Source organism: Canis aureus, chromosome 11 (genome assembly GCF_053574225.1).
Source record: "Canis aureus isolate CA01 chromosome 11, VMU_Caureus_v.1.0, whole genome shotgun sequence".
NCBI classification, from domain to species: domain Eukaryota; kingdom Metazoa; phylum Chordata; class Mammalia; order Carnivora; family Canidae; genus Canis; species Canis aureus.
Window position 1 is genome coordinate 29,632,513 of NC_135621.1, and position 27,736 is coordinate 29,660,248.

Consider the following 27,736-nt stretch of genomic DNA (forward strand, 5'->3'; position numbering starts at 1 on the left):
CATGCCAGGAGCCTGACATGGGACTCGATCCCGGGACTCCAGGATGGCGCCCTGGGCCAAAGGCAGGTGCTAAACTGCTGAGCCACCCAGGGATCCCCTGGACTTGGTATTTCTAACCAGCTCCCTGGTGATACAGCTGCAGCTGCTGGTCTGCAAACCCCACGAGGTGCTGCAAAGCTGTGGCCTGATGCATGAACTGGATTCTCGACTCTGCCCTCAGAACTCTCTCGCCTCCCTTCAGGAAGGGTGGAGAGCCGGGGGTGTGGGTGGTGAGGTCCCAGCCTTCATGACCCACCCTGCCCCAGCCATCCTGGACACCAGAGCTGTGGGAACATTTTATTAAGTTAAGAAGGCTCATGGGGCAGGAGAGAAATGCCTTCATGGGGCGGCTCCAGCGTTCCATGCCTAGCACCCCCTCGAGGAGGAAGAGGAGGAGGAGGCAAGGCCTTAGGGACAGCTTCTGGCTCCCTCTGCCCATCTGTCCCTCTGTCCAGAGTCCCAAGGTGTGGGTCCCCTCAGGGCAGGAAGTAGTTAGTGGGAGGTAGGGTAGGAAAAAGGGTGGCTGGCTCCCTGCCTCTCCCACCAGAGTCCACCCTGCCATGGCCACTGCTGGGCCTCTGCTAGACTCCTCGGGTAGGGCCACGGGCCCAGAAGCCCGAGCAGGTGGCTAGAGACAGAGGGGGAGCCAGTGATGGAGGCACAAGGCCACCAGGAATTGCTTTTTTCAAAGTATAAAGTGTTCTGGGGGGAAAAAAAAGGAAAAAATCTATATAAAAATCTCTTCACATATAAAATCCTGAAGAAGGTGCAAGGTAAGACCCAGTGCGAGGGGCGCGCTCAGATACGCAGAGTGTGTATGTGTGTGTACATGTGCATGCGTGTGTGTGGTGTGTGTGTGTGTGTGTGTGTGTGGTGGGTATGAGTGCATGTGCGGCCCACAGAGGGTGGGGAGAAAGCTTGGCTGGCTTCTGACTTCCATCCAGCAGGAAGGAGGGCAACGGACTGGTCCCCTCAGGCCAGAGTGGGGGGTCTGCCGCCAGGGCCGGGCCACCAGGACCTGGAAGGCAAAAGTCGGGGAGCTGCAGGTGGAGGCCAGGCAAGGTGGTCCCCAAAGGCTGGGCCAGACCTGCTGCTCCTCTGGGCTTCTCCCCAAATCGCCTGGCCCCTCCCAAGTGCCTCGGGAAGTCCACAAGGATGGGTCAGAAAGCAGGAGCTCCAGGCTGGTGCGGCCTTAGGAGATGCCCCCTAGGAGTGCTGACGCCTGGTGAGTCCCCGATGGCCCGAGACTACGGCAGGGCGCCGAGCTCCACCCGGGATGTCAGAGGTGCGCGGCTCAGTGGAAGGGATGCTGTTGAGGGTCAGTGATGGGCGCCACGCTGCCAGCTCTGGAGCGGGACCCAGGCTCCCTGGATTTGCTGGCCCAGCCGAGGCAGACCCACCAGGGGCACTGTTCAGTCCTGACAAGGCGGGTGGGTTCATGAGGCTGTGGTGGGGGGCAGGGGGCGCAGCGCTAACAGGTGCCTGCGGTCCTGTGGGGGGACGCGGTAACCATCGGGCCCTGACCTGCACTGCCCCAACTCTGAAGAAACACACTCAGGTTTACAAACAGCCTCTGACTGAGTCTGACTGACCCACCGACACCCCCACAGCCCCATGTTGCAGGGGCCACGAGAAGGAAGCGTCCTGGGTCAGTGGCACAGTGAGTCGGGCGTGGATGAGCCCTGAGCTCACCACCCCTGTAGGCCCAGTGTCCCACCAGGCCCCCGCCCCGCTCGGCCCTGCCCACCCCTTGGCACTCACCTCTATTCGGCCAGGCTGTTGCGCATCGATTCCTTCTCCTGCAGGGCAGCCATGGCAAGGCGTAGGTGTTCCTTCAGCTGCTCGATCTCCCGCTCTGACCGTGTCTTGATGTGGTTCAGCTCCACATACACATCCTGGTACTTCCCTGAAGTGAAGCGCTTGTCCTGGGAGGGCGCAGAAGGGGCCATGAGGGCGTGAAGCCCTCCCTCGCTGGCCCTGCTCACCTGGCACATGCCTGCCAAGCTCCCTGCTGGCCACACGAAGCACCCAGGCCCGTCCCCTTGGCAGCCCCCAGGCCTGGGCACACCCTCCTAGAAGGACCCAGTGATGGCTTCCAGCATCATTTTCATCCCTTGAGATGGGAGTTGAGGCTCAGGGAAGCGAAGCTTTTGTCTAAGACCTCTTGGCAGCAAGTGGCCAGGGTGCGAACCAGGTCAGCCTGGCCCAGGGCTTGGGCCCCTTCCCACGAGTCTGACTCATATCCTCACGGAGCCACCAACACACAGGGGTATCAGAGACATGGGGACATGGCACCAGGCAGGCCTCAGACTCACAACACTAGGCCCAAATCGTGGCCCTCCCCACTGCCCGCCACACTGCTCATTCCTCACTGGAACGGGTGCTCCGCTGCACAGGGCTGCGAGTCTCTTCTGTCCACAGCTGGCCCTCAGCACCTAGCACAGTGCCTGACACCTAGTGGGTGCTCAGTGAGTATTTGCTGACAGCACAAATGCAAGTGTGGCCATGGGCAAGTCACTCTCCCTCTCTTGGCCCCCATGTCTTTGTCTGTAAATAGGGACAAGGACATGTACGTGGGAGGTGCATGAGGAGAGTCAGGAACAAGGCAAGGAGAGTGGCTGGCATGGAGCAGGTGCTCATGGGGCGGGGCAGTCAGGTGGGCCCAGAGGTTCCCTCCCCAGCAGCGTCGAGTCAGACCCTACCTTCTGCAGCATCTGCAGCTCATCCCGGAGACACTGCACCTCCTTCTTCAGGTACTGGAGCTCATTCTCCTTCACTCGCAGCAACACCTAGGGTCACCGGTGCCAGGCTGACCCAGGGCCACAGGCCAGGGCGACCCTGGCCCACAGCACCATGTGGCCTGGCTTCTCTCTGCTTCAGACCCCTAGAATGTAATTCCCAACCTGCCCCAAGACCACCACACCCCAGGGCCAGGCTCCTCCAGGAAGCCCTCTCTGATTTCTCCTTGCTCTCTCACCTCTTCATACCAGTGAGTGGCTATCTCATGGTCACCTCTCCTGTTGTCCCGAACCAGCACCCAGCCCTCAACTTGAGGGCAAAGAAGATGACCATAGTGTAGCCCTCCAGTGAACCATGGAGGGCGGGCCCCCCTGTGAAATATCTCATTAACCCTTCCTCAAACCCTGAGGGGTAGGGGTTGCTATTCTAACTTGACCAAGTAGGGGATGGGTTCGGCCAGGACTGGGGAGGCTTAAAAGCTGTGATCTGGAGGCAGACAGCCAGGTTCACATCCCAAGTCCTGCGCTGACTAGCTGTGAGACCTTGGGCAAGGTACCTGGGCAAGGTACCCTACGTCTCAGTGTCCCATCCATAAACAGGTATAGTAACTATATCTACCTTGTAGGACTGTCATGAAGATTCAATGAGTTAACAGAGATGAAGGACTTATGGAAGTTCGAGACACAGCGTACAGCCATATATATATATGTTTTTGTAAAACAAAATAAAATAAAATAAAATACAGTACAAGGGGATCCTGGATCACACATTTTCTCACTCTAATGTCTCTCAGTAAGGGGGTGCTAGCCTCATCTTACAGATGAGCTACTAGGGCTCAGAATAGTGGGGTGACCAACTGTGGTCACCCAGCAGCTAGGTGGGACCCAGATGCGAGGGCTGGATTCTGGCTACAGGGCTTTGTCACAGGTGTTCGTCCCAGCTGTGCTGGCTTCTCCTCCCTGGGGGCCAGCCCAGCAGAGCCATGCCATTCTCTGCTGCAGGGCACACCTGGCCTGTCGGTGTGCTGAGAACCAGGCTGCCTGGCACAAGTGGTGGGCACTTACCTCCAGCTCACAGGAGCTCCGCTCGCTGCTGCGTCCACAGCTGTCACCTGTGCCCTGTGAGGCAATGAAGCCACGCAGCCGGTCGATCTCCTCTGAGAGGCAGGTGTGCAGCTCCTGGGAGGCACAGGATGGTCAGCGCAGGGTTGATGGACTGCTGTGCCCCGGTGCCCCCGACCCCGGGCCAGGCTCACCTGGTTGTGGCGCAGCAGCTCCTGGCCTTCTTGCTGGCAGCGCCGTAGCGTGTGCTCACGCTCCTCAGCCTGCCGCATCAGGGCCCCGATCTCTAGGCACTTCTGCGAGTACTGCTCCGACAGCACCTGCAGCTCCCGCTTCAGTGCCGCCACGTCTGACCTGTCCAGGGCAGAGGAGGACAAGGACGGGGTGGGACTTGGGTCAAGAAAAGACTCAGCAGCTCAAGACCCCAGGTACGGCTCTGATTTTGCCTTCAGCCCAAGGTGGGGCTGTGAACTGGTGACAGCTTCTTTGGGTTGCAGGGGCCTCCTCTATGAGGGGATGGGTTGGGCCTCAAAGAGCCTACAGCCCTAACATTCCAGAACTGTCCTCTGTGTGGTGGGGAGGGACAGCTACTGCCCGAGGGTGGTACTGCAGCCCAGCTCTAGGGGACACGAACCAGAAGAGGAGGTGGAGGCTGGGACCAGCCCCACAAGGAAAGGCCTAAGTACAATCTATGTGGACTGCCAGGGGGCTCTGGCTGAGGCCCTACTGATTCTGTCCCCTGTGCCAGGTGACTGGATTGGGAGTCTCAGCTGGGGGCAAAGTAATGTGTCCTCTGCCAAGGATCCTCAGCACAGGTTCCTGCCTCACCAATACCAGGGTGGGCAGCCCCATAGCTCAGAACAAGGCCCAGCCCAGAGACCCCAGGGTCCAGGTGCCATCTTACTGGTGCTGCTTGCGAAGGCCATCTGGGCCCTGCTGGAGACTCCGTGTCTTGCTCAGTTCCCGGCTCAACTCTTCCTGGTAGGCCTTCTTCATGGCTTCAATGGCTAGAAGCAGGGCAGAGAGGTGGGTGGAGTTTGGGGAGGGGTCAGCAGCAGTAAGCTCCACCTCCTCCAAGGCCCCACATGTATCACACAGACAGAAGTGAAGAGTACTGGGCCAGGCTGTATCAGGAGCTGAGTGGCTTTAGGTTAAGTTGCTCGACCTCTCTGAGCCTATTAAGGGAGGATAACAATCCCTCTCTGATGGGATGGGACAGTGCTGGGGAGACACCTCAGTGTCTGACCACTGGTTCCTCTTGTTAGTGATGTCTGGGTAAGACCCCACAGAGCCCACTATCCCTGCAGAGCCTGGAAGGTTCTTTCACAAGGCCAAGCTCCCTTGCCCACCCCACTGATCTTGCCCAGTGCAGGGATTGCAGTTGGTACAAATCTGTACAACTGTATGCAGAGGACTTAACCCTCTGGGCCTTGGGTCCCTTGTTGGAAAACAGGAATAACAAGAACACCTTTTCTTGTGGGTTATTGGAAGATGTGTGTAGAGCATGTAGAGCAATGCCAGGCCCGGAGTGCTCCCACTGGCTTTTCAGACTGTGAGCAACCAAGGACCAAGTGTTTCCATACTCACACAGAGCTGCTGGGAGGATTAAACAGGCCCTTGCCCATAATCTTATCCATAATTCTAAAATCCAAAGGTTCTGAACACTGGAAGCTTTTCATCACTCTTTCGGTGGCAGTCCCTGACCTGAACAGATGCCAGGCTCTCTGCAGCCATTCCTAGTGCATGTAAGCATAACTCTGAGAAATTTCACTGTGAAACCTTATAGCACTAATCTTAGATGCCTAGGATGTGCCAGGCCCACTCGGGAGGTGCGCAAGGAACACAGGGAAGGAGGGAGTTATCTAAAATCTTGGGTGTTCCTGTTTCTGGCTTGTGAGAGCAGAGGGTAGGGGCAGGGCCTGGCTGTGCAGTCGGGGTGCTCTGAGCAACCCCCACTCCACCATATCCAAGCTGTGCCATCTGGGACAAGTCGCTAACCTCTCTGGGCCCCAGTTTCCTCATCTGTGAAATGGGGTCTGTCAGGCATTGCAAAGAGCTAAGGGTGCTTGCATGGGAAGCAGGGCTTGGCAATAGCTTACAGCTTTGCTCCTGCCCTCCCCAGGGTCTGGCCTCTCCCCCGGGAAGCCGGCAGTACAGGAAGGGTCTGTGGCTGCGTAGTCTCTATCCCAGCAAACAGTGTGCACCTGAGCATGGAGTTGGAGCTTAGGGTGTACATGTGGCTTGGGGTGGATCCCCAGGGTCTGCGGGCCCCTGAGAGACAGGAGTCACAACCCAGGAGAGGACATGGCGGGAGGAGGGGAGATGCTTTTATTGTCTCAGTTTCCCCTTCTCAAGTAAGAGCAGAGGCCAGGTCTGGGGGTTCCACCCCCTCCCAGCCCCTGTTCCCAAGTTTGGACTGAGACCCCCACCTCTTATTTAAAATCCTCCCCGGGCAGCTCCAGTGGCGCAGCGGTTTGGTGCCGCCTGCAGCCTAGGGTGTGATCCTAGAGACCTGGGATCGAGTTCCACATCGGGCTCCCTGCATGGAGCCTGCTTCTCCCTCTGCCTGTGTCTCTGCCTCTCTCTCTGTGTCTATGAATAAATAAATAAAATCTAAAAAATAAAAATAAAATAAAATAAAATAAAATAAAATAAAATAAAATAAAATAAAATCCTCCCCAATTTCATCGAGGAGGTGCAGTGGGGGGCCCATGGGGCCCGGGGTCCTCACCTGAGGCCGTGGCGGCCGTCTCCTCGGCCAGGAGCCACTCCTTCTCCTGCTGCAGCCGCTGCAGCTCACGCTCATGGTGCCGCTGCAGCTCCTCCATCACCTGCTGGTGCGACGACTCCATCTCGGCCAGGCTGCGCTCACATGCCTCCTGTGGGCGGGAGGCCAGCTAGGTCCCGGTGCTGCCCCCACTTGCCCAGGGAAGGTGGCCTGTGCCCAGCCCCAGACGGTGAGCCTCAGGGGCAGGCCTGCCCCAGTCCGGCTGTCTCCACCTCTCCTTCCTGGAGTCTGGCTCCACGGGCCACACCTGCCCCTGCCCCCCCAATCCACAAACCTCACCATGTCACTCTCCTGCTTCCAACCCTTCAGAGGCTCCTCTCCCACGGGGTCAGGTCCCTGCTCCTGTGTCTGACCCTTGTGGCCTCACGCCAGGCCCTTCCCCACCAAGGAACTCTAGTTATAAAGAATGACTCATGGCATGTTCACAGCTCTGAGCTTGAGCTAAGGCTAAGCCCCTCTGCCTGGAACGTTCTTCTGCAACTTTCTCTTCCAGGGTAATGGACTTGGCCTGCAGTCCAGCTTAATGTCTTCCCTGCTCTGTTTCTGGACAGCCTCTCACCTGCATCCGAAGGCTCTGCCTCTGCCAGACTGTAAGTTCTCCAAAGACAGGGAAGACTTGGGCAGCCCGGGTGGCTCAGCAGTTTAGCGCCGCCTTCAGCCCAGGGCATGATCCTGGAGACCCAGGATCGAGTCTTGCATCAGGCTCCCTCCATGGAGCCTGCTTCTCCCTCTGCCTGTGTCTCTGCCCCTCTCTCTCTCTCTCTCTCTCTCTCTCTCTCTCTCCCTCTCTCTCCCCGTGTCTCTCATGAATAAATAAATAAAATCTTAAAAAAAAAAAAAAAAAAAAAAGACAGGGAAGACTTGATCCAGCTCAGAGTCCCTGGGGGCCCAGACCAGGGCCTGACATGTGGCAGGTGCTAAGTAAGTGAGCTAAAATTGATGACCTCACAAGCCTGTAGACTAGACTGGCAAGTCTTATTAAAATATTGACAATACGCACTTGTTTGGGAGGGTCAGCTGGGACAGGTGCGTGGAGGGCACCTGGGTGGCATCATCACATTGTTAGTAACCCCCCCCCGCCCCATGACCTAGCAGAAAGTCACATGTGTACGAAGGAATGACCCCACAGAAAGTCACAAACACTCTTGGACAAGGGTATGCCCTACGGTAAGGCTGGTAACAGAGGGAAACAGGAACAACACTGAACAGAAGAGCCCTTAAATAAATGATGGGATCAAGCCTTACAAAGGTTACCTGCCCCCCTCCCCCCACCACTGGCGGCTGGTAAAGGACAGAGCTGCCCACGTGAACTGCCGTGGAAAAGTGTCCTGAAAGTGAGGTCACCCAAGCTGGTCTCTGACATGTACTGTGCGATCCCACTCACGGAAACAAAACACAGAGCCACGCATCTGAGTACATGCACGTCGAACACAGAAAAGGGTATGGGAGGACACTGTGGGAGGCAGAGTAGTGGTGCCCAGAGATGCCCCGTCCTACTCCCTAGAACCTCTGAATGTCACCTTACACGGCAGTGGGGAATTGAGACCGCTCATCAGCTGACCCTAAAACAGAGACTATCCTGGATTATCCCCTGGGCCCAGTGGTCACGGGGTCCTCAGATGTGGAAGAGGAGGCAGGAGGGCAGAGAGGGAGAAGTGACCACAGAAGGTCAGTGCCCGGGAGTGAAGCGGTCAGGCTCTCCACCACGGGCTTGGAAGATGAAGGATGGGGCCAGCTCAGGGATGCAGGTGGCCACAAGCTGCTGGAAAAGGCAAGGAAACGGGTCCCACCCAGAGCCCGAGGAAACAATCTGAACCCAGTGAGACCCTGGTTAGGCTGCTCCCCTCCAAATCCATGAGATGATACATTTGTGTTATTTAAGGTTGTGGTGATCTGTTCCAATAGCAACAGGAAAGTCTAGAGATATGCTCCGATGGTGACCAAGGGGACCCCTGGGAGTGGGGGGCAGGGGAAGGAGAGCTCATGTGTTTATGTCTAACCTTTTGATTGGTTGAATTATTTTTGAAAATGTATTTTTTATGTAATTAAATATAAGATCACTAAAAAGGAAAGGGGAAGAGCCCTTGAAGAAATCGATATGGATATTCCCCTGATGCCATAGGGCACCTCATGGTGTGTGTGTGTGTGTGTGTGTGGGATGGACCCCCACCTCTCCAGCAGCCGCACCAGGGGGCTACAAGGACCAGTCTGGAGAAAGGGCCGGGGCTCTCAGGTCCAGGTGCTCTGAGTGGGGCAGGTAATGCCTGTCCCTTTGCATATGTCCTCTGGTCCCTCCAGTCAGAACAGGACATAGCTTTGGAGTTCCACACATCAGGTCCTGATCCTCCCTGTACCAGAGTGAACAAGCCCCTTCCCCATTCTGAGCCTTAGTGTCCTCTTCTATAAAACAGACCTATAAGGCCAACCCATGAGGGTCCCTAAGATAAGCCTACTTATAGAGATAGGAGTAACATGGGGTGGGGACTGCTGTCCTTACAGGGCCAGATGAGGCAGGCACACCCTGCAGCAAATAGGGGGTCCAGAGGCAGGACCCCGGCCCATGAGAAAGGAGGGGCTCCTAGAAAGCCAAGTGCTGCTCTCTGACCGATTTTCCTGAGGGCCCAAGGTGTCCAGCAGTCACCTCAGTCATGGATCCAAGTAACTAATGAAATGCCTGTTACTCCCAATAACCTGCGGGGAGGCCAGACGAGGAATGGAAGTCCCAACAGGTAAAGCCCAAGGCCCCCCAGCTGCTGTCCTATGTGGCAAGGCCCACAAGCTGAAAGAGAGGTGCCCACTGGATGCAGACACCAGGTTGGGGAATCCCTCTCCAGCTGTCACCTCTCCAGCGTCCACTGAATCCCCAGCCACCTCCTCCTGGGCCAAAGGGAGACCCGGATGGCTCAGCTCCTCTTTCTGGTGCCCTCCACACCTGGGGCCCCTCCTCCACCCCATCTGTTTCCTTATCATTCCCTTCTCACCCCCGGCCTCCCCAATTCTGTCTGCACCCCTGCCCACCTCAGCCTAACAGGGTGAAATGCTGACAGCCCTTTGTGAGCCCAGTGGCCCCACGGGGACCAAGAAGCCTGGACTGCAGACACACGGCTGCCTCCAGCTGGGAGGTCTCACCTCCTCTCTGGGGCTGTTTCCCCACCCATAAGCTGAGCAATCAGAGCAGTGCTTTTCAAACTTCATTTTAGTGACAAATCTTTTCCCAAAGAGAATCTAATGCAGGTTCTAACAGTAAAATAGGTAAGTGAGGCTGCTGAGATACTGGATACTGATGGCTGTGAACGGAGCCGTCCAGGGGCTCAGAGAACATTGTACAGGCTTCTGGACAGGAGGGTTTCTGAGGGGTGTCCCAGCTGCCTCTGGCCCTGGTGCTGGGCCTCACCCAGCCTGAAGATGTCCCACCCACTCCTTCCTCTGGCCTCAAGGGAGCCTTTGACACAACACTGCTCCCTCCCCGCTGTTCCCGCTCCGCTCCCCTCCCCTCCCCATGTCTGGTGACCCCAAAGCTAGACCCCCTCCTCCCACCCAGGTCCCGAGTCCCCTTGGCCCTGGTGTCCCTTCAGCTGAATGGCCCAGCCACCACTCAGCCACAGAGGGTTCCCTGGCCTTGCACAGCGGCCAGCCTCAGGGCCCTTGTGGCTGCCCCCGTCTTCCTCGGGCCCAGTAGCCCAGTCCTAACCTCTCCTCTCTGCACCGCCCCCCCTGCAGCCCTCCCCTCTCCAACCACTGTCTGAGCTCTTGACCCCACCCCTGCCCCTCCCAAGCCCCCCTCTGCCCCAACACCGCCTTCCTGATGTCAGCCTTCCTGATGTCAGGGTCAGACCCCAAGTCTCCTCCGGGCTGTGGAATGAGATCCCAATTCCTTGGCTTGCTGGAGGTCTCCACCTACAGGCTTGCCACCTCCTGCCCCACCCTGTGCCCCCACCCCAAAACCAGTGTCTTCCTGGGCATGGCCCGCACAGCCACCTCCAGCCCTGGAACTTCTAGAAGGCAGCCCCTGCCCACAGCCTAGGATCCCAGCATTTTTTTCTACTTCAGGCTATGACGTGCTGACTAGAGGCAACCAACTGTCATATTTTTTTGCAATTTTGTGACATGATTATTAAGTGCAGCCATTTTAGAAGTTAAATTATATAAACTTACAATTAACTACAGCGAAAACAAAGGTTAATACTCAAAATTCATCACTTCCTAATTATTTCACTGCATTTTATTATTGTCTATGCTTTTGAGTTTTTGTTGTTTTTTTTTTAATAGATTTTATTTTATTTTTAAGTAACCTCTACACCCAATGTGGAGCTGGAACTCACGATCCCAAGATCAAGTCGCACACTCCACCAACTAAACCAGCCAGGCGCCCCTATGCTCTTGAGTTTATTTACGTCTTCTGTATCTTGTAAGGTGGAAACGCTCTAGAATCCTGTACACAATATCTTCCGATTCGGCGTTTAGGGACATCAGCTATGGTGGGGGTATTTACACCACGGAAATTGGTAAACATCACAGATCAGGGCTTGATTTATTGTTTTGTTGACTGGGCTTAAGCAAGGGATGAGAAAATGCTAATAATGCAGATTCAACTTCCAAGTCTGCCAGATTTACGACCATCACATTGTAACTAGAACACAGACTTGAGAAAATACTCTAAAGAGAATATTCTCAAAAGAAAACTATTATCCGATTTGGCCAGAAGTTACTTGTGACATTGATCAAGTAAAGTTTTGACATAGTCTTCTCATTTTACTCATTAACATAAACCAAACTGTCAACGAATGTTCATGTTAGAACAATCCTTGCTTGTCAGTTAGCAGAGGATACAAGTATTTGGAAAAACTAGTGAAAGTATTCTGAGAAAACTCAATTAGCTATATATGAATTCACAATGAGAGTTACATATTTTGTATTTGTACACTGTGTCCTAAACATCCCTTATAGCGTTAAAATGGACAGTAAACATACATTAGCATGTATGTGCTTAACATACACGTGTATTTTTCTGTCAAACTGTTTCCAGACATGGCCAAATGTCCCTGGAGGAACAAAATCAGCCCTAATTGAAAACCACTGTCCCAGGCTGACCGAGTGTCCCTGGGGGCCACTGGAAGGTCCCACATCCCACAAGCGACCTGCTGTAGGGCCTTGGCCTGGCAGGCATGGGTGGGATTTCTCTGCGCCGAGGCAGTGACCCTGGCGGTCTGCCCGTCGGGGATCCCACTCCCCACTGGCTCTCCTTCCCCAGGATGGTGTGGGCGAAGGGGTCCAAGTGCAGAGTGTCACATGGGGGCTCACACACAGGCTCTGAAGTTAGCCGGAACCGAACTCAAATCCCACCTCTGACATCTGGAGCTCAGTTGACCTCGGGCAAGTCACATAACCTCTCATAGCTCAGTGGCTTGTCTGTAAAATGGGCACAGTGGTCATGTCTACCTGCGGGGTACATTCAATGAGATGATGCATGTCAAATGCCTCACACGGGTTCTGCGACACTCCCAGAACATCAGCTGTTCTCTGAAACCACGGCAACCAGAAACCTGCCCGCAGCCCCCACAAATAGCCCCTCAGCCTCACCTGCGAGATGTAGCCAGGGGGGATGTGGCTGTCCTCCTGGGACCTGTGCGCACCCTGAGGAACCTCTCCTTGGAGACGCCACGCCTCCAGCTGGGCACGAAGAGACTGGACCTACAAAGGAAAGGGGGGGTGCAGGGCCGTCAGTGGGAACCGGGAAGCCAGGAAGGGGTTGGTGGAAGGCAGGGAGGAGCTTTGGGTTTGAGCAGGGGAAGCAGCCCGTGGTGGAAATGCAGGCAAAGGGCCGTTCCAGCTGTTTCCTGGGTGGCCAGGTCAGTGACCCAGGAGAACTTTGTCCCAGAGAAGACTAAACAGGGTTGGGAGCAGGACACTGTGGTCAGACATTTATCACATTATGTAGGTGGTCTGTGAGCCTCAGTTTCCCAGAAATATAACGTGACAAGGTCTATCCTCTGGGACCATGAGCGTGCTCTGAGGATTACATGAGCCAATATAGGTAAAGAAGGCCTAGGATGAATATACAGAAGATGCTTAATAAGTGATCTCTCCCTCCTCTTCCCTTCTCTGTGGTTGCTGAAGACAAACCTAAGAAGGGGGGAAAAATGCCCCAAAATGAGAAACACCAAGGTTCAGGAAAGAAGATTCCAGTTTGTAAGAGTCTGAGGTATCAGACAGTGAATCAGGGGTGAGCTCCCCATCACTTTATGCATGCAAGATAAATGCTGCAGGGTAACTGCAGGGATTGGAGGGGCACTGGCGGGGTGAGGGGGCTCCCAGGGGCCAGCTGCAATGCCTACCTCCTTCTCCAGGGCCTCGTGGCTGTCACCGGGAGGCCCCCGGCGCTCCCCGCGGCTTTGGTTGAGCAGGGCGGTGAGAGGCACCCGCTTGTTCTCCCGCAGGGGCAGCTTCTCTAGCTCCTGCCATTTCTTCTCAATCTCCTCACTGAGCCGGCTCTGCTGGTCCTCAGTCAGGGGGGCCCCCAGGCCCCGGCGTGGCCCCTCACCAGCTGCGGTGTCCACAGGCCTGCTGTCCGTGGCCTCAAACCACTTGCGTCGCTCTTCAGAGCGCTGGGCCAGGTCCCGCTCCAGCTCCTCCTGCTTGGCGGGCCGGTCGAGAGTGCGGGCCGGGGTGCGGGCCCGCTGCGGGGAGCCCTGGGTCAGCGGGGAGAGCTCTACGTAGTCCAGGGACTGCCGCTGCCCGTCCGTCTTCCGCGGGCTGCCCCGACTGATGACCTCGGAGCACCCCCGCTGCTCCCCTGCCTTCAGGGAGCCCTTCTGGGTGCTGTAGCCATGCAGCGTGTTCTCCTTATTGCAGTCTGAGAGCCTAAGGTGCCAACAGAGCCTCGCGTCAGGCAGGCCCTTGCCCGCTCAGCCCCCAAACCAGCACTTCTGGACTGCCACCCCTGGGCCAGGGCCTGGGGACAGACCCCCGTGGAGGAAGCACAACCCAATCTACAGGTTAGAACTAGAGCTTCATCACTAACCATCCCAGGGCTGACACTTAGCAGCGCAGGGGCCAGGACTGCTGGCTTCCCTCTTTGGCCCCTAGTGACCCCCAATCTGTAACACGGGCCAACAGTACCTCTCACAGGATGGATGTGAGGACTAGGTGAGGGGGGGATGTGTGTAAAGCAGCCAAAAGCCCTTTGCCAATGGTGATCAAAGTGTTATTACCAGAAGTGTAGTTTAAGGCAAGGTCCTGGGTTCAAGAGACTCACAGTGGAGTAGGGGAGATGCCCACGGCCACTGCTGATGCAGTGAGTTGACCTCTGGGTATAGAGCACAAACCGTGGCAGTCCTCCCCTTCCTCTGTTAGTAACAGCTAGGTACATAGTTGCCTGGCCAAAAATACCCGCCAGCACCCGTCCCAGCGGTGAGGCCATGTGACAATACTCTGCCCAATGGTGTGACAGGTGGCACCCTATGAAGCACCGGCCATGCCCTGGCCTGGCTCCTGGAGAACAGAGCCGGAGACAAAGGTGTGAGCTGTGGGCCGCAGAGCTGCCCCACCAGGTCTGGATCACACACCTCTGGATTGTTCTGGAGAGAGAAAGAAAGTTCTCCTGTATTTATGCCACTGTGTTTGGGGCTTCTTTGTTACAGCAGCTGAGCCTATAGACTAAATAAAAGTCCAGCTGCATAGTGCTTCAGAGTCCACAGAGGGCTTCCGCATACATCCCTCCCAGGAGGCAGATGTCACATTCAGCATGACAGATGAGGGATCTGAAACTCAGACAAGAAAGTCACTGGCCTGAGGCTGAGCAGCCAGGGTATGGCCCAGTGAGGGAGGGGGGGCTCATGTTTGGGCCCCCCATCACCACACCCTGTTCCTGCTGTGCACCTGCTGCAATTCCCACGCCCCCACAGATGGCTAGGGTTTATACCGTGTGGGCACTGCTACCAGCTCATTCAGCCATCCTACCCTCTACTCATGGCCACCTCCAGGGGATGAGCTCCCCAACCAGACTATCTGACCACACCTTCTCCCTAACACAGGCTTAGACACAGCTCCCTTGGCTCACAGACAATCAGCCACCTAGCGGGGGCCTTTCACTCACTGGCATCTTCTCTAGAGTCTAACCCCCTCCCCCCCTTTCAGGATTGGGGGGATGGCAGTCAAACCTCAAATCCTCCATGTATTTTCTAGTGAGTGCCCAGAATGCTCATTGCCATCTCTCCATTTTGTTGATGGAGAAACTGAGACCCAGGAGGTACAGCCTCAGAGCCCTCAGCTGGTGTGCCTGAACCCCACTCAGGGAAGCTGGGCTAAGTGCTTCCCTCAAGGTCCCAGTCCAGCTTGGCACATACTTGGTGACATCCGGGGCAGAGGTGGGTCGCACGGTCTTCCGCAAAGCCTCGATCCAGTTCCGCCGGATACCCGAGGTCATGGCCGACAAGGTGTAGACAGCATCCTTGGTCTGCAAGTCCACCCCATGGGCAGGTTGCCACGTGGCCAGTCCCCACCCACCACCCCGTGTCCACTGTTCACCCTGGAAGGATGGCTCTTTCCCCCTGGGGAGGGAACCTAAGGTCCTGCCCCTAGGGATGAGCAGAGGGTAGAAAAGCTCCCCTCTGTCAGCTGATTCCAAGATCTCCCCAACATCCCACCCACCCGGTGATATCTGTGGTCTCCCCAGATAGGCTAGGTGTTGGCAGCAGAGTGTCTGACTGGCTCTGAGGACAGGGCCTCCAGGTAAATGAGTGCTTGGAGCCAGTCACGAAGCCCATCACCCGGATGACGCTACCCCAGAGGCATGGAGGCTCACGTGGATCTGGAAGCCATAGTTGCGCTGCACTGCGTACTCGGTGACATCAGTACAGGAGCGCAGGTCGATCTCACCGTCCAGCTCATCGGCCTGCAGCAGGAAGGCCCATGATGGTCCACGTCTTCCACTTCCCCCACCCCTGGCCCCCTGATCCCCTTCCAGGGCCCCCCAGCACCTGATGAGCCTTCCCACTCTGTCTCACCTCCTCAGCGGTAGAGTCCCTGTAGTATTTAAGGCTTGAATCTGTCAGCACAAACCAATGCTTCTTCCACTGTGAAGGAGAGGTGGCTGTGAGCAGGGGAGGGGGGCTACGGGCAGGGCAGAATGAAAGGGCGTGTGTGCAGGGGACAGAGCAGAGGTGGAACTCCAGATCTGAAGCCTGGCCCCTCCAGGGGCAGCATCTGTGAAATGACTTGACTACACCTTCCCTTTCCTTCTGGGAGCCCTTCTCTGATTTGGTGACAGTCCCATACCTCTCCTGACCCTCTCCATTGAGATTATCCCTCTGGTGCAGACCAGGAAGGGGTTGTGACCTGTGCAAGGTCATTTGCCTAGTAAGTCAGGGAACAGAACCTTGCACTTGTCTTTTTCCCCATGCCCCTCTGGGCCACCTCAGTAGCCAAGGACAAGTGCCAGAGTAGGACTGGAAGGTGGCCTGGGGGAGGTGTCTGAGCACTGGTCCTACTCTGCTTCCTGAGCTGGGTGCTGCTTACACACGTGTCCAGCTTATGAGAGTATGTTATCTGCACATTTATGATTTGGGCACCTTTCCACAGTGCCTCTCTGCTCCAGCTGGGGTTAGGTTGGCAGGCCACAGAGGGGAGGGGAGAGGAGGGGAGGGGAGGGGAGAGGAGGGGAGGGGAGAGGAGGGGAGGGGAGGGGAGGGGAGGGGAAGGGACCAGAACAGCTCGATATTAAATATGCCAAGCTCAGCCCACCTCTGGGCTTCTGGCCATTCACTGGAATGCCAGTCAAGGTCCACCTACTCGCAGGGTCAGCACATGCCACCCAGTCCTCAGCCCTCCTGGGGCTCCCCTATCACCAAATTCTATCCACATTGTTATTTCAAATACTTAGTTTTCTTTTCTCAAGAAGATGGCAAGTTTTCAAGGATGCGCCAGGATGACACTTTTGAATTCTTTCCATATGGCCTCCCCTAAGAAATAGGGTTTAGCATCCAAGAGACCTGGGTTACGATGATTTTATCCCTTGCCAGCTATGTTCCTTCAATCAAGTATCTCCACCTCTCTGAGCTTCACTCTTCTGACCTGTAGGGCTAATAAGAAGTCCCTAAGTCTTCTTGTGAGCTTAGAAGTATCTATCCCTCTCTGCCATGAGTATGTCTCTCATGGCACTTAGCATAGGGCCAAGCACTAAGTTACTCGGGATTGTCCTAAGCATGGCCCGAGTTCCCACTCAGGACCTCAACTGTCCCTCTATAAAGCAGGGCAGGGTCTCTGGGCCACATGGTCTCTTTGGCCCTTTCAGCCTAATCTATGACTGAGATAGGAGCCAGTGAGTTCCACGGTCTTAGGCAGCCCAAGTTCTAGGCCTGGGTCTACCACAGGGGCTACCAGCCCTGGAAAAGATGGAAGCTTTGTGGGCTTGTCCCCTGTCTGCACCAACGGGTTGGGCTGGCTGAGCTCCCAGGGCCCTTCCAGCTTGGACATTCCAAAACCCTGTGAAAGAAGATGAGTAGCGGCCAGTTCTGGGTGGGGCCCATAATCTCTGCCCTCCAGAGACCCTGGGTGGGGAGGTTGGGAAGGGTCACTGGCAGGGTGCCAGGCCTTGTGTGAGCCTGGAGCACAGCCACCAGAGGACCAGCGAGCAGGCAGCAGGAACGGAAGGCTGTGGGCTGGAGGGAATAAAACATGTGGGTAGGAAACACAATGAGATTCCCTTTGGCTCGGAGCCCTCCCCGGCATGCGGGCTGCACACAGACCCAAGCCACGGGCGCATGCAGGACAGGGGCGGGGAGCCGTCCCCTCCCAGGCTGAGTGGGCAGGAAGCCAGCTCCAGCTCCCAGACTCCATCCAGCCTGGCAGCTGAAAGGGCAGAGCCAGTGAGAGGCCGATGCCCTTCCTGGTTCTAAGGATGGATGCATCAGAGAAAGGGAAAGGTTATTAGCTGAGCTCTGGCAGGGATCCTATGCTGCTCGACCTCCCTGACCCTGTTGTCCACCCTGGAAAGAATCATTATCCATCATGCCCATTCCATAGATGTGGGTCCTAAGGCCAGAGGAAGCTGTGATCTGACCAGTGGAGCCCAGGTTGGTGAGACTCCAAAGCCTGTGCTCTGAGGCCCACTTCTGGGGGGAGGGAGAGGTGCCTACATGGCTGAGTCTTTGAGAATCTGTAACGTCTCAGGCCAGTTGATCTCTCTGAGCCCTTCCACCCCACACCCTCAGAACCAGCCAGGGTTGTCAAAGGTGAGAGGGCCAAGGGACTCTTGGCGACAGGAGCAAATGGGGTACAGGGAGTGAGGGGCTAGGAGGCCTCTACTCCTGCTGCCCTGTACATCTGCAGACTGTCCCAGCAGCCTCTGCCTTCCCATCTCCATAGCCCAAGGCCCTCTCCAACTGCACAAAAAATACCCGCCCTCAGGGTGCCCACTCAGGCCCCTCCACCCATAGGCCAGGCTCTCTAGAAGCCTAGACAAGACATGGAAGCAGCTGAGCCTGCTGGGCTGCCCCCAGAGACCTGCTGGAGGCACTGAAACTGCCTAGGCCGACCCCTCCCTTCTCATTGCAGCCCTCCTACCTCTCCAGGCTCGTCCAAGATCGACATCCATCCCTTCTTGAAGTTGAGCAGATCGGGCTGTGGGAAGATGAGGAGGCAGATAATTTAGGCCCGGTGGAGAACCAACCAGGGCTGGGGAGGAGGGAGTGTTGCATCCATTCTTCCCCTGAGTCCTGTGAGACTGAGGTCCTGGGAAACCAGGAGGGGGGCACTGAAGGCCCAGGTAACCCCCAAATCCAGGCAGGTTCCCCGGCCACGGAGGCAGCCTTGGCCCCTTTCCCCAACAACCTGAGAGCCAAGAGCAATGGTAGGCAGGATGACTGGCACATCCCCATCAATATCAGGCTCCCCTTCCCACCAGCCTACCTCCTCACTGAAGAGTAGGAGTGAGGGCCCAGAAGAACCCTGCCTATCAAGACCCCGAGAGCTCTAAGAACAGTCTGGACCGGCAGGGCTGAGCAAACTGTCCAGTTCCTCTCACTGACAAGACCAGGAGACCCACCAGGAGAATATCTTAATGCCCCACTCATCCCCCGCTCACTGATCTTCCTGTGTTCTGACAAGCTCTGCCCTTTTTGTGTCTCCTGCAGACCCTGAAAGATGGAGCCAGGCCCAGGCCAGCGTCAGGGATTCTCTGGTCCCCTCCAGATCTCTGGGAGGGCCAGGAAGATGGCACCTCAGTGTCAGCAAGCCCTACCTGCTGGGTGCTGCCCAGTGGGGCATGGCTCGGAGGTCTGGGGGCTCCCAGCTGCAGCATGGCCCACAGAGGCCTGTGAGCTAGATACCCCCACCTGGGCCTAGATGAAGCAGCAGCTCAGCCAGGCATTTTCTCCGGCCGTGCCCGTCCGGTGGGCTCCAACCACCACACCCTCCCAGCCCACTGACAAGACTTCTCTCTTGTCTAAGTCCTGCTCCCTTCAGTAGTGTCAGCTTCTGCCCACTGGCAGGGAGGAGAGTGGGGCGGGCCAGGCTATGGGCAGAGGAGGCAGCCACCTGTTGCCATGGCTCTGAGCCCACCTATCAGCACCGGCATCACAACCTCACCAGGCCAAGGTGTCTGGTTGCGTGGAAGGAGCCTGCAGCATGGCCCAGTGGGGTAGGCAGCAGAGACAGCAGCTGGAAATCGGAGCCACCTGACCTGGCCACCTCCCCTGACCCACCTGCAGCCCGTTCTCCTCTTCCTCAGGTAGAGGAAGTGGCTTAAGAGGGGCTTGGGCCAGCAGCCCCACCCTTGCGGGGCAGCCCCTCCTGCATACCTGTCTGAGGGAGAGGACAGGGCTCCATTCAGAGCTGGGAAACCCCGGGGCTGTGTTTGCCCCGTGTCTCTCCATTCTCCCCTACCCTGCTCTCCACAAGTGCCAGAGGCTGCTTAGGGTGGTCTCAAGCTAAGACCAAAGACTGGCAGCTACACTCGGAGCCACCAAATCACCAGGGTGACCTCCATTCAGACCGGAACCTCCAGTGAGGAACCTAGAGCCCCGGAACCCCCCCAGGGCCTGGCGCGCTGTGACTAGGCCTCGACAAAAACCTGCTGAATAAATATTACCCTCGTTTACCTTCCTGGTCTAAATTCCCGCGCTCTGGGGGCAGTCGTCACCCCCCACTCCCCCGGCCTGGAGAAGCCAGGCTACCTGGGATGGCCCGCAGAGCTGGCATCAGGGGAAAGCTCCTGGGAAGGTACGAGCAGATGACCCAGAGCCCATCAGACTGGGCCGGGGCCGGGAGATCAGTGATCAGCCATAGGCTTCCAGGGGTGAGCAAGGGCTCCCTGGCTAGAATGGCAAGCAGGGACCCCCAAAGGCTGCCTGGGAAGCAGAGGGTGGGGAGGGGGCAGTGTGGGAGGGTGCATCACATCCCTTCCCTAAGCCCTGGCTGCCTAATGTGGCAAATGATGGGGGGACGGTCCTGCTCTCCACCAAGCTTTGTGAGAGGACTGAATGAGCTCCACACGGAGAAGCTTAGTGACCTTCTGGAAGCTGGTACAAACACACCACACACCATGTCGGGTGCTAGATGGCCCAGACACCTTGCGGGGAGGAGGCTGCCAATGGGAGATTTCAAATTCGCTGGCAGGGAAGGTCCTACGGTACCCTGGGAACCCTGTCAAAAGGTCTGGAGCCTAAACCTCCATGCTGTTCCTTCCCACATGGCCTCTTCGGGCCCAGGCACCCTTCCTCCATGTGAGGAAGCTCACATTCCCTGAGGAAGCTCCCACAACCTGCCCTCTCCTCCCTTTGGTCATGGCCACAGGTCAGCACTGCCTCCCACCTGCCTGGACCACTGACACGGCCGCCCCTAAGCACACTCTTGGCAGGCGGACCCCCTCATAAAGGCCTAGTGTCACAAGTCTGCTTCAAACCTCCAGGGATGGCTCCAAGTGGCTTCTAAACAAGGTCCGGCTGCCTGATGGCACAAAAGCCTCAGCTCACCCTTCCAGCCTGGCCTCCCTCTTGAGCAGAGAACTCCATTTTTATATCACCACATATGCTCTCTGATCCTCAACATATCAGGACCCCCGACCTTCCACATGGGCCCATGTCTTCTGCTTAAATACCAGTCTTCCTCCTCCTTCGTGGACCAGGCAAATCCCTACTCATGCCCTAAGGCCCAGTTTAATTGCCACCTCCGAGGCCCCTTTCCCAGTACACAGCACACACCATGCCAGCTGCTCTCCCACAGCCTCTGCTGCATTTGTGATTATCTTAAAGCCATTCACTTATCCCTCACAGGATAGAGGAGAAGCAACTTGGAGTTAGAGACATGCGCTGACCCCCTCCAGGACCAGGGGCTAAGAGAATGTGTGCTGAAAAACAAAATTTTTTTTTTTTTTTTAAAGCACCAGCCACTGCTTTAGGCCAGGAAATCAGCTGCAAACAGGAGATGTGGCCCCTGCCCTGGTGGAACTCAGGAAACAGACAATAAACAAGTGGACAGGTATATAATTTGATGCCAGGCAGTGGCTGGGGAAGGAGGCTCCAAGGGCAGGGCTGTGTGGGGCCAAGGCAAAAGGAGGTGAGGCAGATTGGGACTCCAGGCCCGGCTTCCTGAAGCCTTCAGGCATTTACCTGTTCATGGCAACTTTACCACTTGCTCCCTGTAGATCTCTGAGCTCAGGGCTGGAGGCCAGGAGAGGGGAAAAGGATGTGGAAAAGGTACAGGAGGGACAGAAGGCTAGGGCAGGCTCAGGCATGAAGCAACCACGATGAACACAGCAAACATTGTCAGTGGTGACCATGAGCCTCTGCTCTGCTCCAAAACTTTTCTTGGCTCCCCAGTGCCCCTGACCAAAGCCCAAACTGCTTCTCCTGGCCTGCGAGGCCTTCCTTTCCAGGTCCCTTTTGTATGTTCTCAGCTTTCCCCAAACATGACCAGGATGTGTTTGTCTACAGTGTTCCCTCCCCAGTCCATTTCCACCTGACAAAGTCTGACAATCAATCACAGGAGGGTGTCTTCCTTTGGAAGCCCCCATCACCACCACAGGGATATGCTGTCCCTCCTCCAAGTGCTCCCACAGGCTGCCCGGAGCAGCCTCACCCCTGTTCACCACGGGCTTCCTCAAGAGAGGCAACAGTGTACATTTCTTATTTAGCCCCGGAGAGAAAACTCGGACAGATCTGGATCCAAATGCTGGCTCAGCCCTGGGGCCATGTTACTTCCTCTCTACACCTCAGTGTTCTCATCGGTTGGATGGGAAGCTATAATCATCCTTAAAGGATCAACTCTGCTAACGTGAAAGCACCCAGTTCGAGATCTGGCAGGCACCCAGTAGGCAATGCAACCACCCTCCCCCTGGGCTTGGGGGCCTGGGGGTGGGTGGCCAGGACACTGACTCAGCTCCTCCCCCCACATCCCTCTCTGCTCCCTGACCAAAGGGAGGCTGCTGACGACAGGAAGAGCCAGCAGGGAGGTGGCAGGATGTGCGGAGGCCGAGGAAGTCCAAGCAGCGGCCCGGTCATCACACTCACGGGGGCAGGGGCCCTTAGGGCCAACCAGGGGCAGCCCAGCTCACTTCTTGTCAGGGTCTCCACTAGCTGAGGGAAGGGACGTGCGCATGCGCAAACCCTCCCCGCTCAACTCCATCACCCCCCCCCCCGCCCCCAGGCTGTCAGAGCCTCCCCAAGGCAGTCGCCAGAAACCAAAAGCAGCCCCGCCCCTCCTTTCCAGAACATCACGGTCAAGGGGCCAGACTGACCTGAAAAGAAGCTACTCCTTCCTCTACGCTCAGGGCAACCCCGGGCCACTCACCCCCGTCCCTCCCCAAGCCTCAGTTTATCCAGCTGTGAAATGGGAATAATGGTGACCTCAGCCGTGAGGCCCGATACGATCATTGAGGCACAGGTACCGACGTGACTTGGGGAGTGTCCACCCCCAGAGCACGACAACGCCCTGCCCCTCTGTGCCCCACCTCACTCGTGGGCTTGCCCCCGCCGAGCCCCAGCGCCGCCGCCAAGTGGCAAGCCCGGCGGAGCAGGGCATCGCGCCGCTCCAGAAGTCCCAGCGCGGGCTCCCGGACAGGGCGGGGCGGGGCGGGGCGGCCCCTCACCCCCCGGCCTCGGGCCGGCGCCCACGCGGGGAGGCAGCCGTCCCAGCGCTGGGTCTGCGCGCCCCTTCCGAGCCGGGACGGCGTCGCTGCGGCCCAGGCGCGACCCCACGCCGCGGCCGGGCCCGTCCTCGCTCCCGCACTGCCCGCAGCCCCGGGAGTCTGGCAGCGTCGGGTCAGGTCTTCCCCGGGGGGTGAGGGCAGGTAGGAGGCGGCCGCCCGAAGTGTCCGCGACCCGTCCCGCAAAGGTGGCGGCGGAGCGGAGGGCTGCCGGGGCCCGCAGCCCGCTTTCCTCGGGGTCGCCCTGGCCCCCCGCCCGGGAAGCCGAGGGGAGGCTGCGGCCAGCGGAGGCAGGCCGGCCGGGGGCGCCGGGCTCGCCGCGTCTTCCGGCCGAGACCTCCTCCGCGCCCGCCTCCGCCTCCGCCTCCGCCTCCGCCTCCGGGAGGCGAGGGTGCCCCGGCGGGAGCGGCCGGGCGGAGGGGCGGCCCGGCGGAGGGGCACTCACCGTCATGGCGGCGCCCCGGGGCGGCGGGAGCAGGACGCAGGAAGGTGGAAGGGGCTCTCGGGCCGGGCCCAGCAGCGCGGGAACCCCGCCGCCACCGCCGCCGCCGCCGCCGCCGCCCCGCTCGGCCGCCCGCCGCCGCTCCGGCCCTGCCCTTCCCCGGCGCTGCCCCGGCCCCTTCCATCCGCCCATAAAACTTTTTTTTTTTTTTTCAAACTTCCTGGGAGGACCCGAGAGGGCCAATGGGCGGCGGGGACGCCCGGACAAACAGCGGCGGGGGCGCGGGCGGACCAATGGGAGCGCGGGCCGGGCCGGGGGGCGGGGCCTGCCGCGCCTGGACGGGCGCGAGGGCGGCGGGGCGGCGGGGCGGCGGGGCGGCGGGGCGGCGGGGGGGCGGGCGGATGGGGCGAAGGGAGCCGCGCGGGGCCGCGGCCGCGGGCGCTGGCAGGAAGGCGGGGCCCGGCGTGCAGGGGACTCGGCCGGCCGCGGCGCGGGGCTGCACAGCGGGGGCGGCGCCGGGTCGCCCTGCCTAGGGCTCCTGCGAGCCGCCGGACGGAGCCGGGGTCCTGCCTCCGCTCCACGGGGCCGTGGGCGACTCGCCGAGCCCCGCTCTTACCTGTGCAACCTGACTTCGGCCTCGCCACAGACCTGACCGGGAGGTGTCCCTGTCCCCATGTTACTGATGAGAAAACAGGCTCAGAGAGGTGAGCCGACTTGCCCAAAGTCACACAGCAAGAAGGGGCGGGGATTCCTAGCGGGGAATGCAAGCGCACGGTGAGCTCAGGGAAGGTAGGGCGTTCCCCAGGCGGCCCCTCCTCACAAGCGGGTCTTTCTGGGCCTAAGAACCCCTTTTTGGGTTCTTGGGGGTGGGCGTACACCTGATTCCCACATTCTCAGCACTTGGCAGTTTGTAAGAGGCCTCTTGCCTGCGGGAGCTCCTCTGAGCCTTGCAGCACAGAAGGGACCTTGATGGAATTTGTTGAAAATGTGGTGGAAGCTTGTGCGGCATTGTAGTTCAAACCCTGTTAACTTTAAGCACAGCGCTTAACCTCTCTGGGCCTCACCCTCTGTAAAAGGGGATCCTTCCTGCTCTTATCTCACGGTGTTCCTGTAAGGATTCAGTGTTAAGTGCCGTCGCTAGGGGAGGTGGGGCAGAAGAGCTGGGAATAACTGCCACTCCAATTTTCTGTCATCTCAGTTTGGGGTTCAAATATTATTGCGGTCATATCCATAATGACTCCCCCCATTTCACAGACAAAGAAACAGAGTCCCAGGGACCTGAAGTTCTTTCCCGCGTTTCCCACTGGACCGCCTCTTCTCCACCCTGAGGAATGAGGCCAAGAACAAGCCTATCTTCCTTTAGACACTGGCCTTCCTGCCTTCGTGTGCCCTACGCCTGTACCTCACTCAGGCATTTGGTCCTTGATAGAGTGAGTGAATAAACAGAAGACCCCACCTACCACCAGTGCCCTGGCCCAGTGGCCCCTGACAGCACCAGCCTCCTTGCTGCTTTCCTGGCCTCTGGGACTCGGCTTGTAATACCCTTAACCCAGCGATCAGATCACTCTCCTGCTCAAAGTTCAACACCTCCCCCGTGCTAATAGATCAGCTCTGCATTCTTGTTCCAGGCTGTCAGCGTCCATCATAATCTGACCCCTGCCTGTTGTCTTCCATCACCACACACACACACACACACACACACACACACACACACACACATTTTACGTGCTAGGGATACATCACACTGAGCAACTGGGAATTCCCAGATTAAGCCAGGTCCTTTATACCTGAAATGGGACTACACTTGTGGTTCTCTGAAACACTCCATTTCCTGTCCTTTGTGCCCCAACACACACACACACACACACACACACACACACACTCCCTTCTGTCCCCCACCCCTTCCTCCCCTCTCTGCAAATGTTTGTTTTGCCTGGAAAATTTCACCTGGCCCTCCAGGTCTCTCAGTCCAAAAGGAGCCAAAGTGCCCCCAGGAGAATCTCCTCGCGCAGGGCTCCCTGCATCGGACATTCAGCCACTAAAGTGATGACCACACTGTGTTCTCATCAGTTACATGTCAGTGGCCTCACCAAATTGAGTTTCCTGTGGGCTGAGCCTGTATCTTGGAGGCCAGCCCAGGGCCCCAGTGCATAGTAGGTCTTCAGTAAACATCGGTCTAGGGAAGGCATGCACAAATGGAGGGATGGGTCCCTTACCACAGCTTGTCCCTAGTAGGACGGAGCTAGTACAGACCTAGGAATCCAGGGCCACCAAACTCCGGGGTTATCCATGTCAAACTGCTACCCTATTGAGGAGAACACCATGAGGCTGAGAAAGGGTGACGATGGCCCAAAGCCATGCACATTGGTGACAGACAGGACTCAAGCCTAGGGTTCCTGACTCTTGACCTTGGACCAGTTTCACTCTCCAACACAAGAGATGTTTGAAGCTGCTCTAAGTAACTGTCTGGGAGGCCCCGCTGGCAGTTCCATTCCCAGCTCCTGAGTTTCCTCTTTCCCAGATGAGAGAGAAAACGGCTGCCAACTCAGCCTCCATGGCCACATTTGTCTAATGGGGAAAAATCTGTGGAGATTCTCTGCAAGCAGGGCTTGGAGCTCAGGATGCAAAGAGGTGGGAGGGCTCCGCAGTCAGCCCGAGCAGGGTTCGAATCTCAGCTCTGCCCCTGGTGTGACCTAGAACAAGTGGCTTTTCTCCTCCCCGGGTTTCACTTTCTCATCTGTAAAATGGACAATACACACTGTACTTAGTATGCCTGGTGCTGAGGGTTAAATGCGCTCAGGCATGTCACTCACTGAACATGGAGCTGAGCAAAAGGAGGTGCCCATTGGTTCTCATCACCAGCACCATTATCCCAGAGTCCTTCCCCCTGTTTCTGTGCCCTTCTCTCTGCCAGTGACTTACCTGCTCCCTCCTGCCAGACCTGCCGCACGTTGGCAACCTTTACTTAGTGTGATAAGGTAATTCCCGCCCAGGGTTTGAAGGTACCACCCTGCCCAGATAACCTTGTTTGTCTGATCACCCTAGTGCCTTAACCCCCAAAAGCAGCAGAGAGGAAATCATAAGGTATCAGGGAAAGTTAGTGTTTAGATCTCCCCCCACCCCCCGGCCCACCCTTGCACCTCTGTGCATCCTGAGCAACCTGCTCTCTGCAGCCCTGAGAGTCACTATAGACTTTTCCCCATTACACAGATGTGGCCCTTGAGGCTTGGTGGGGCGGGGGGGGGGTGGGGGGTGGAGGGGCTAGCTGCAACCATTCTCTCGTCTGGGAACCAGGAAAATCACAAGAGGCTAGCTCCTCTAAACCCCATCTGTGCAACTTGAACAAGTCAGCTCACCTCTCTGAGCCTCGGTCTTCTCATCCACAAAATGGGTTGTACTGTCCCTAATGTGCCCAGCCTAGTGCTGGACCCAGGCCCAAAGAGAGTGTAAGAGTCAGCCTGTCACTAAGAGAAGGGACCCTACGAGCCAGCCAGTGGCCCCTGGAGAGGCCAGGGGCCTTGCCTCTGTTGTGAAGGGGGCAGGAGGGAGAGAGTCATAGCTGCCTCCCTTCTCTGCCCTTGAGGAAACCCTGAACCAGAGGCCTGAGTGTTTACAGCCCTCACTGGGCAGGGGGTAGGTTACGTAATGCCAGATGTTTGTGAAACTGGCTCAGGCCCAGGTCTGAGACACACTTTGCAATCCTAGAGCCCCCCTCAGGCCATCTCGCTCTCCCTTCCCCCAACCTGGCTCCCCTTGGCTTTTTGGGAGCCATGTAGATTATTCAGTCTCCCCCCCCACCCCAAAAAGTGAAAACAGCCCCAGCCCTGTCCTGGGGGTGGGAAATCCCAGCCACTTGCAGAGACACGGGGCCCTGAGGACCCTGCCTTTATCTCTCCTTTCTTGTATGGGAGCCCCAAATCCCCCTCCCAGCCTCCACTCTCCATCCTTTGACTGACACCAACATCCTTCCTCCCCTCCCCCTCTCTCCCACCCTTATCCCTCCCACCCTGCTGGAGCCAGCCTACCCTTTGCCACCTGAGGACCCCCAGAGACAGCAGGAACGGATTGAACAGCGTGGGACGGTCCCCGGGCATCCGCCATGAGGTCACCAGTCGGCCCTTGAGTGGGCTCCCAGCCTTGCCCTCCGCTGGCCTCTTGTCTGCCTGTCAAACAGGGTCCAGTGTTGGCCCCCACGTCCCTTTGGTGGGATGGGGGGGGGCTGACTACAGTCTCCCCTGCCTATTCTGTAATGCCCACCTCAGAGGCCCAGGGTTCCTACCTTTCTTGTCTCACAGAGCTGCCAAGAAAAGAGCTTGTTAACTCATTCACACTACGGGGTGTTTGGCTGATAGGGCTCTTGGGGCTCAGCACCTTTGGAGACGTGCACCATCCTAAAGTCAAACCGCCAGTGGCCAGGAGGAGGGCCATGCAGGCCCCAGAGGTGTGTTCAGCCTGCATAGGGTTTTCAGATAATGTGCATTAGGTCCCAATGTTAGAGAATCAAGAGATTAGGGGCAGCCCAGGTG

The 27,736-nt window shown here is 57.5% G+C and overlaps 1 protein-coding gene and 1 long non-coding RNA gene across 8 annotated transcripts in view; one reads left to right on the forward strand and one right to left on the reverse strand.

Moving 5' to 3' along the window:
• Nucleotides 1-322: 322 nt before the first annotated feature.
• The window catches only part of TRIOBP (TRIO and F-actin binding protein), a 54,310-nt gene continuing 26,896 nt past the window's right edge, over nt 323-27,736 (reverse strand). The window contains exons 9-22 of one of the 6 annotated variants that reach the window (XM_077914592.1): nt 27,236-27,373; nt 18,190-18,246; nt 15,633-15,701; nt 15,431-15,520; nt 14,973-15,082; nt 12,963-13,488; nt 12,208-12,318; nt 6,571-6,718; nt 4,744-4,846; nt 4,034-4,193; nt 3,843-3,956; nt 2,742-2,828; nt 1,801-1,964; nt 323-1,057 (exon numbers count right to left, since the gene is read on the reverse strand). In XM_077914592.1, the coding sequence (XP_077770718.1) occupies nt 1,803-1,964; nt 2,742-2,828; nt 3,843-3,956; nt 4,034-4,193; nt 4,744-4,846; nt 6,571-6,718; nt 12,208-12,318; nt 12,963-13,488; nt 14,973-15,082; nt 15,431-15,520; nt 15,633-15,701; nt 18,190-18,246; nt 27,236-27,373 (1,875 nt within the window). In that variant the 3' untranslated portion in view covers nt 323-1,057; nt 1,801-1,802. Of the gene's footprint in view, nt 1,058-1,800; nt 1,965-2,741; nt 2,829-3,842; nt 3,957-4,033; nt 4,194-4,743; nt 4,847-6,570; nt 6,719-11,129; nt 12,067-12,207; nt 12,319-12,962; nt 13,489-14,972; nt 15,083-15,430; nt 15,521-15,632; nt 15,702-18,189; nt 18,247-23,213; nt 23,442-27,235; nt 27,374-27,736 lie in introns of those variants that run through there. The other 5 variants (XM_077914596.1, XM_077914593.1, XM_077914595.1 and 2 more) reach the window with 5 other exon arrangements.
• LOC144323754 (uncharacterized) lies at nt 16,394-24,669 on the forward strand. 2 transcript variants are annotated; one of them, XR_013389119.1, is made up of 3 exons: nt 16,394-19,845; nt 21,005-21,102; nt 24,465-24,669. It is a non-coding gene; the product is annotated as an uncharacterized LOC144323754 (long non-coding RNA). The 2 variants fall into 2 exon arrangements; XR_013389118.1 differs by lacking the exons at nt 16,394-19,845; nt 21,005-21,102 and adding an exon at nt 23,703-23,914.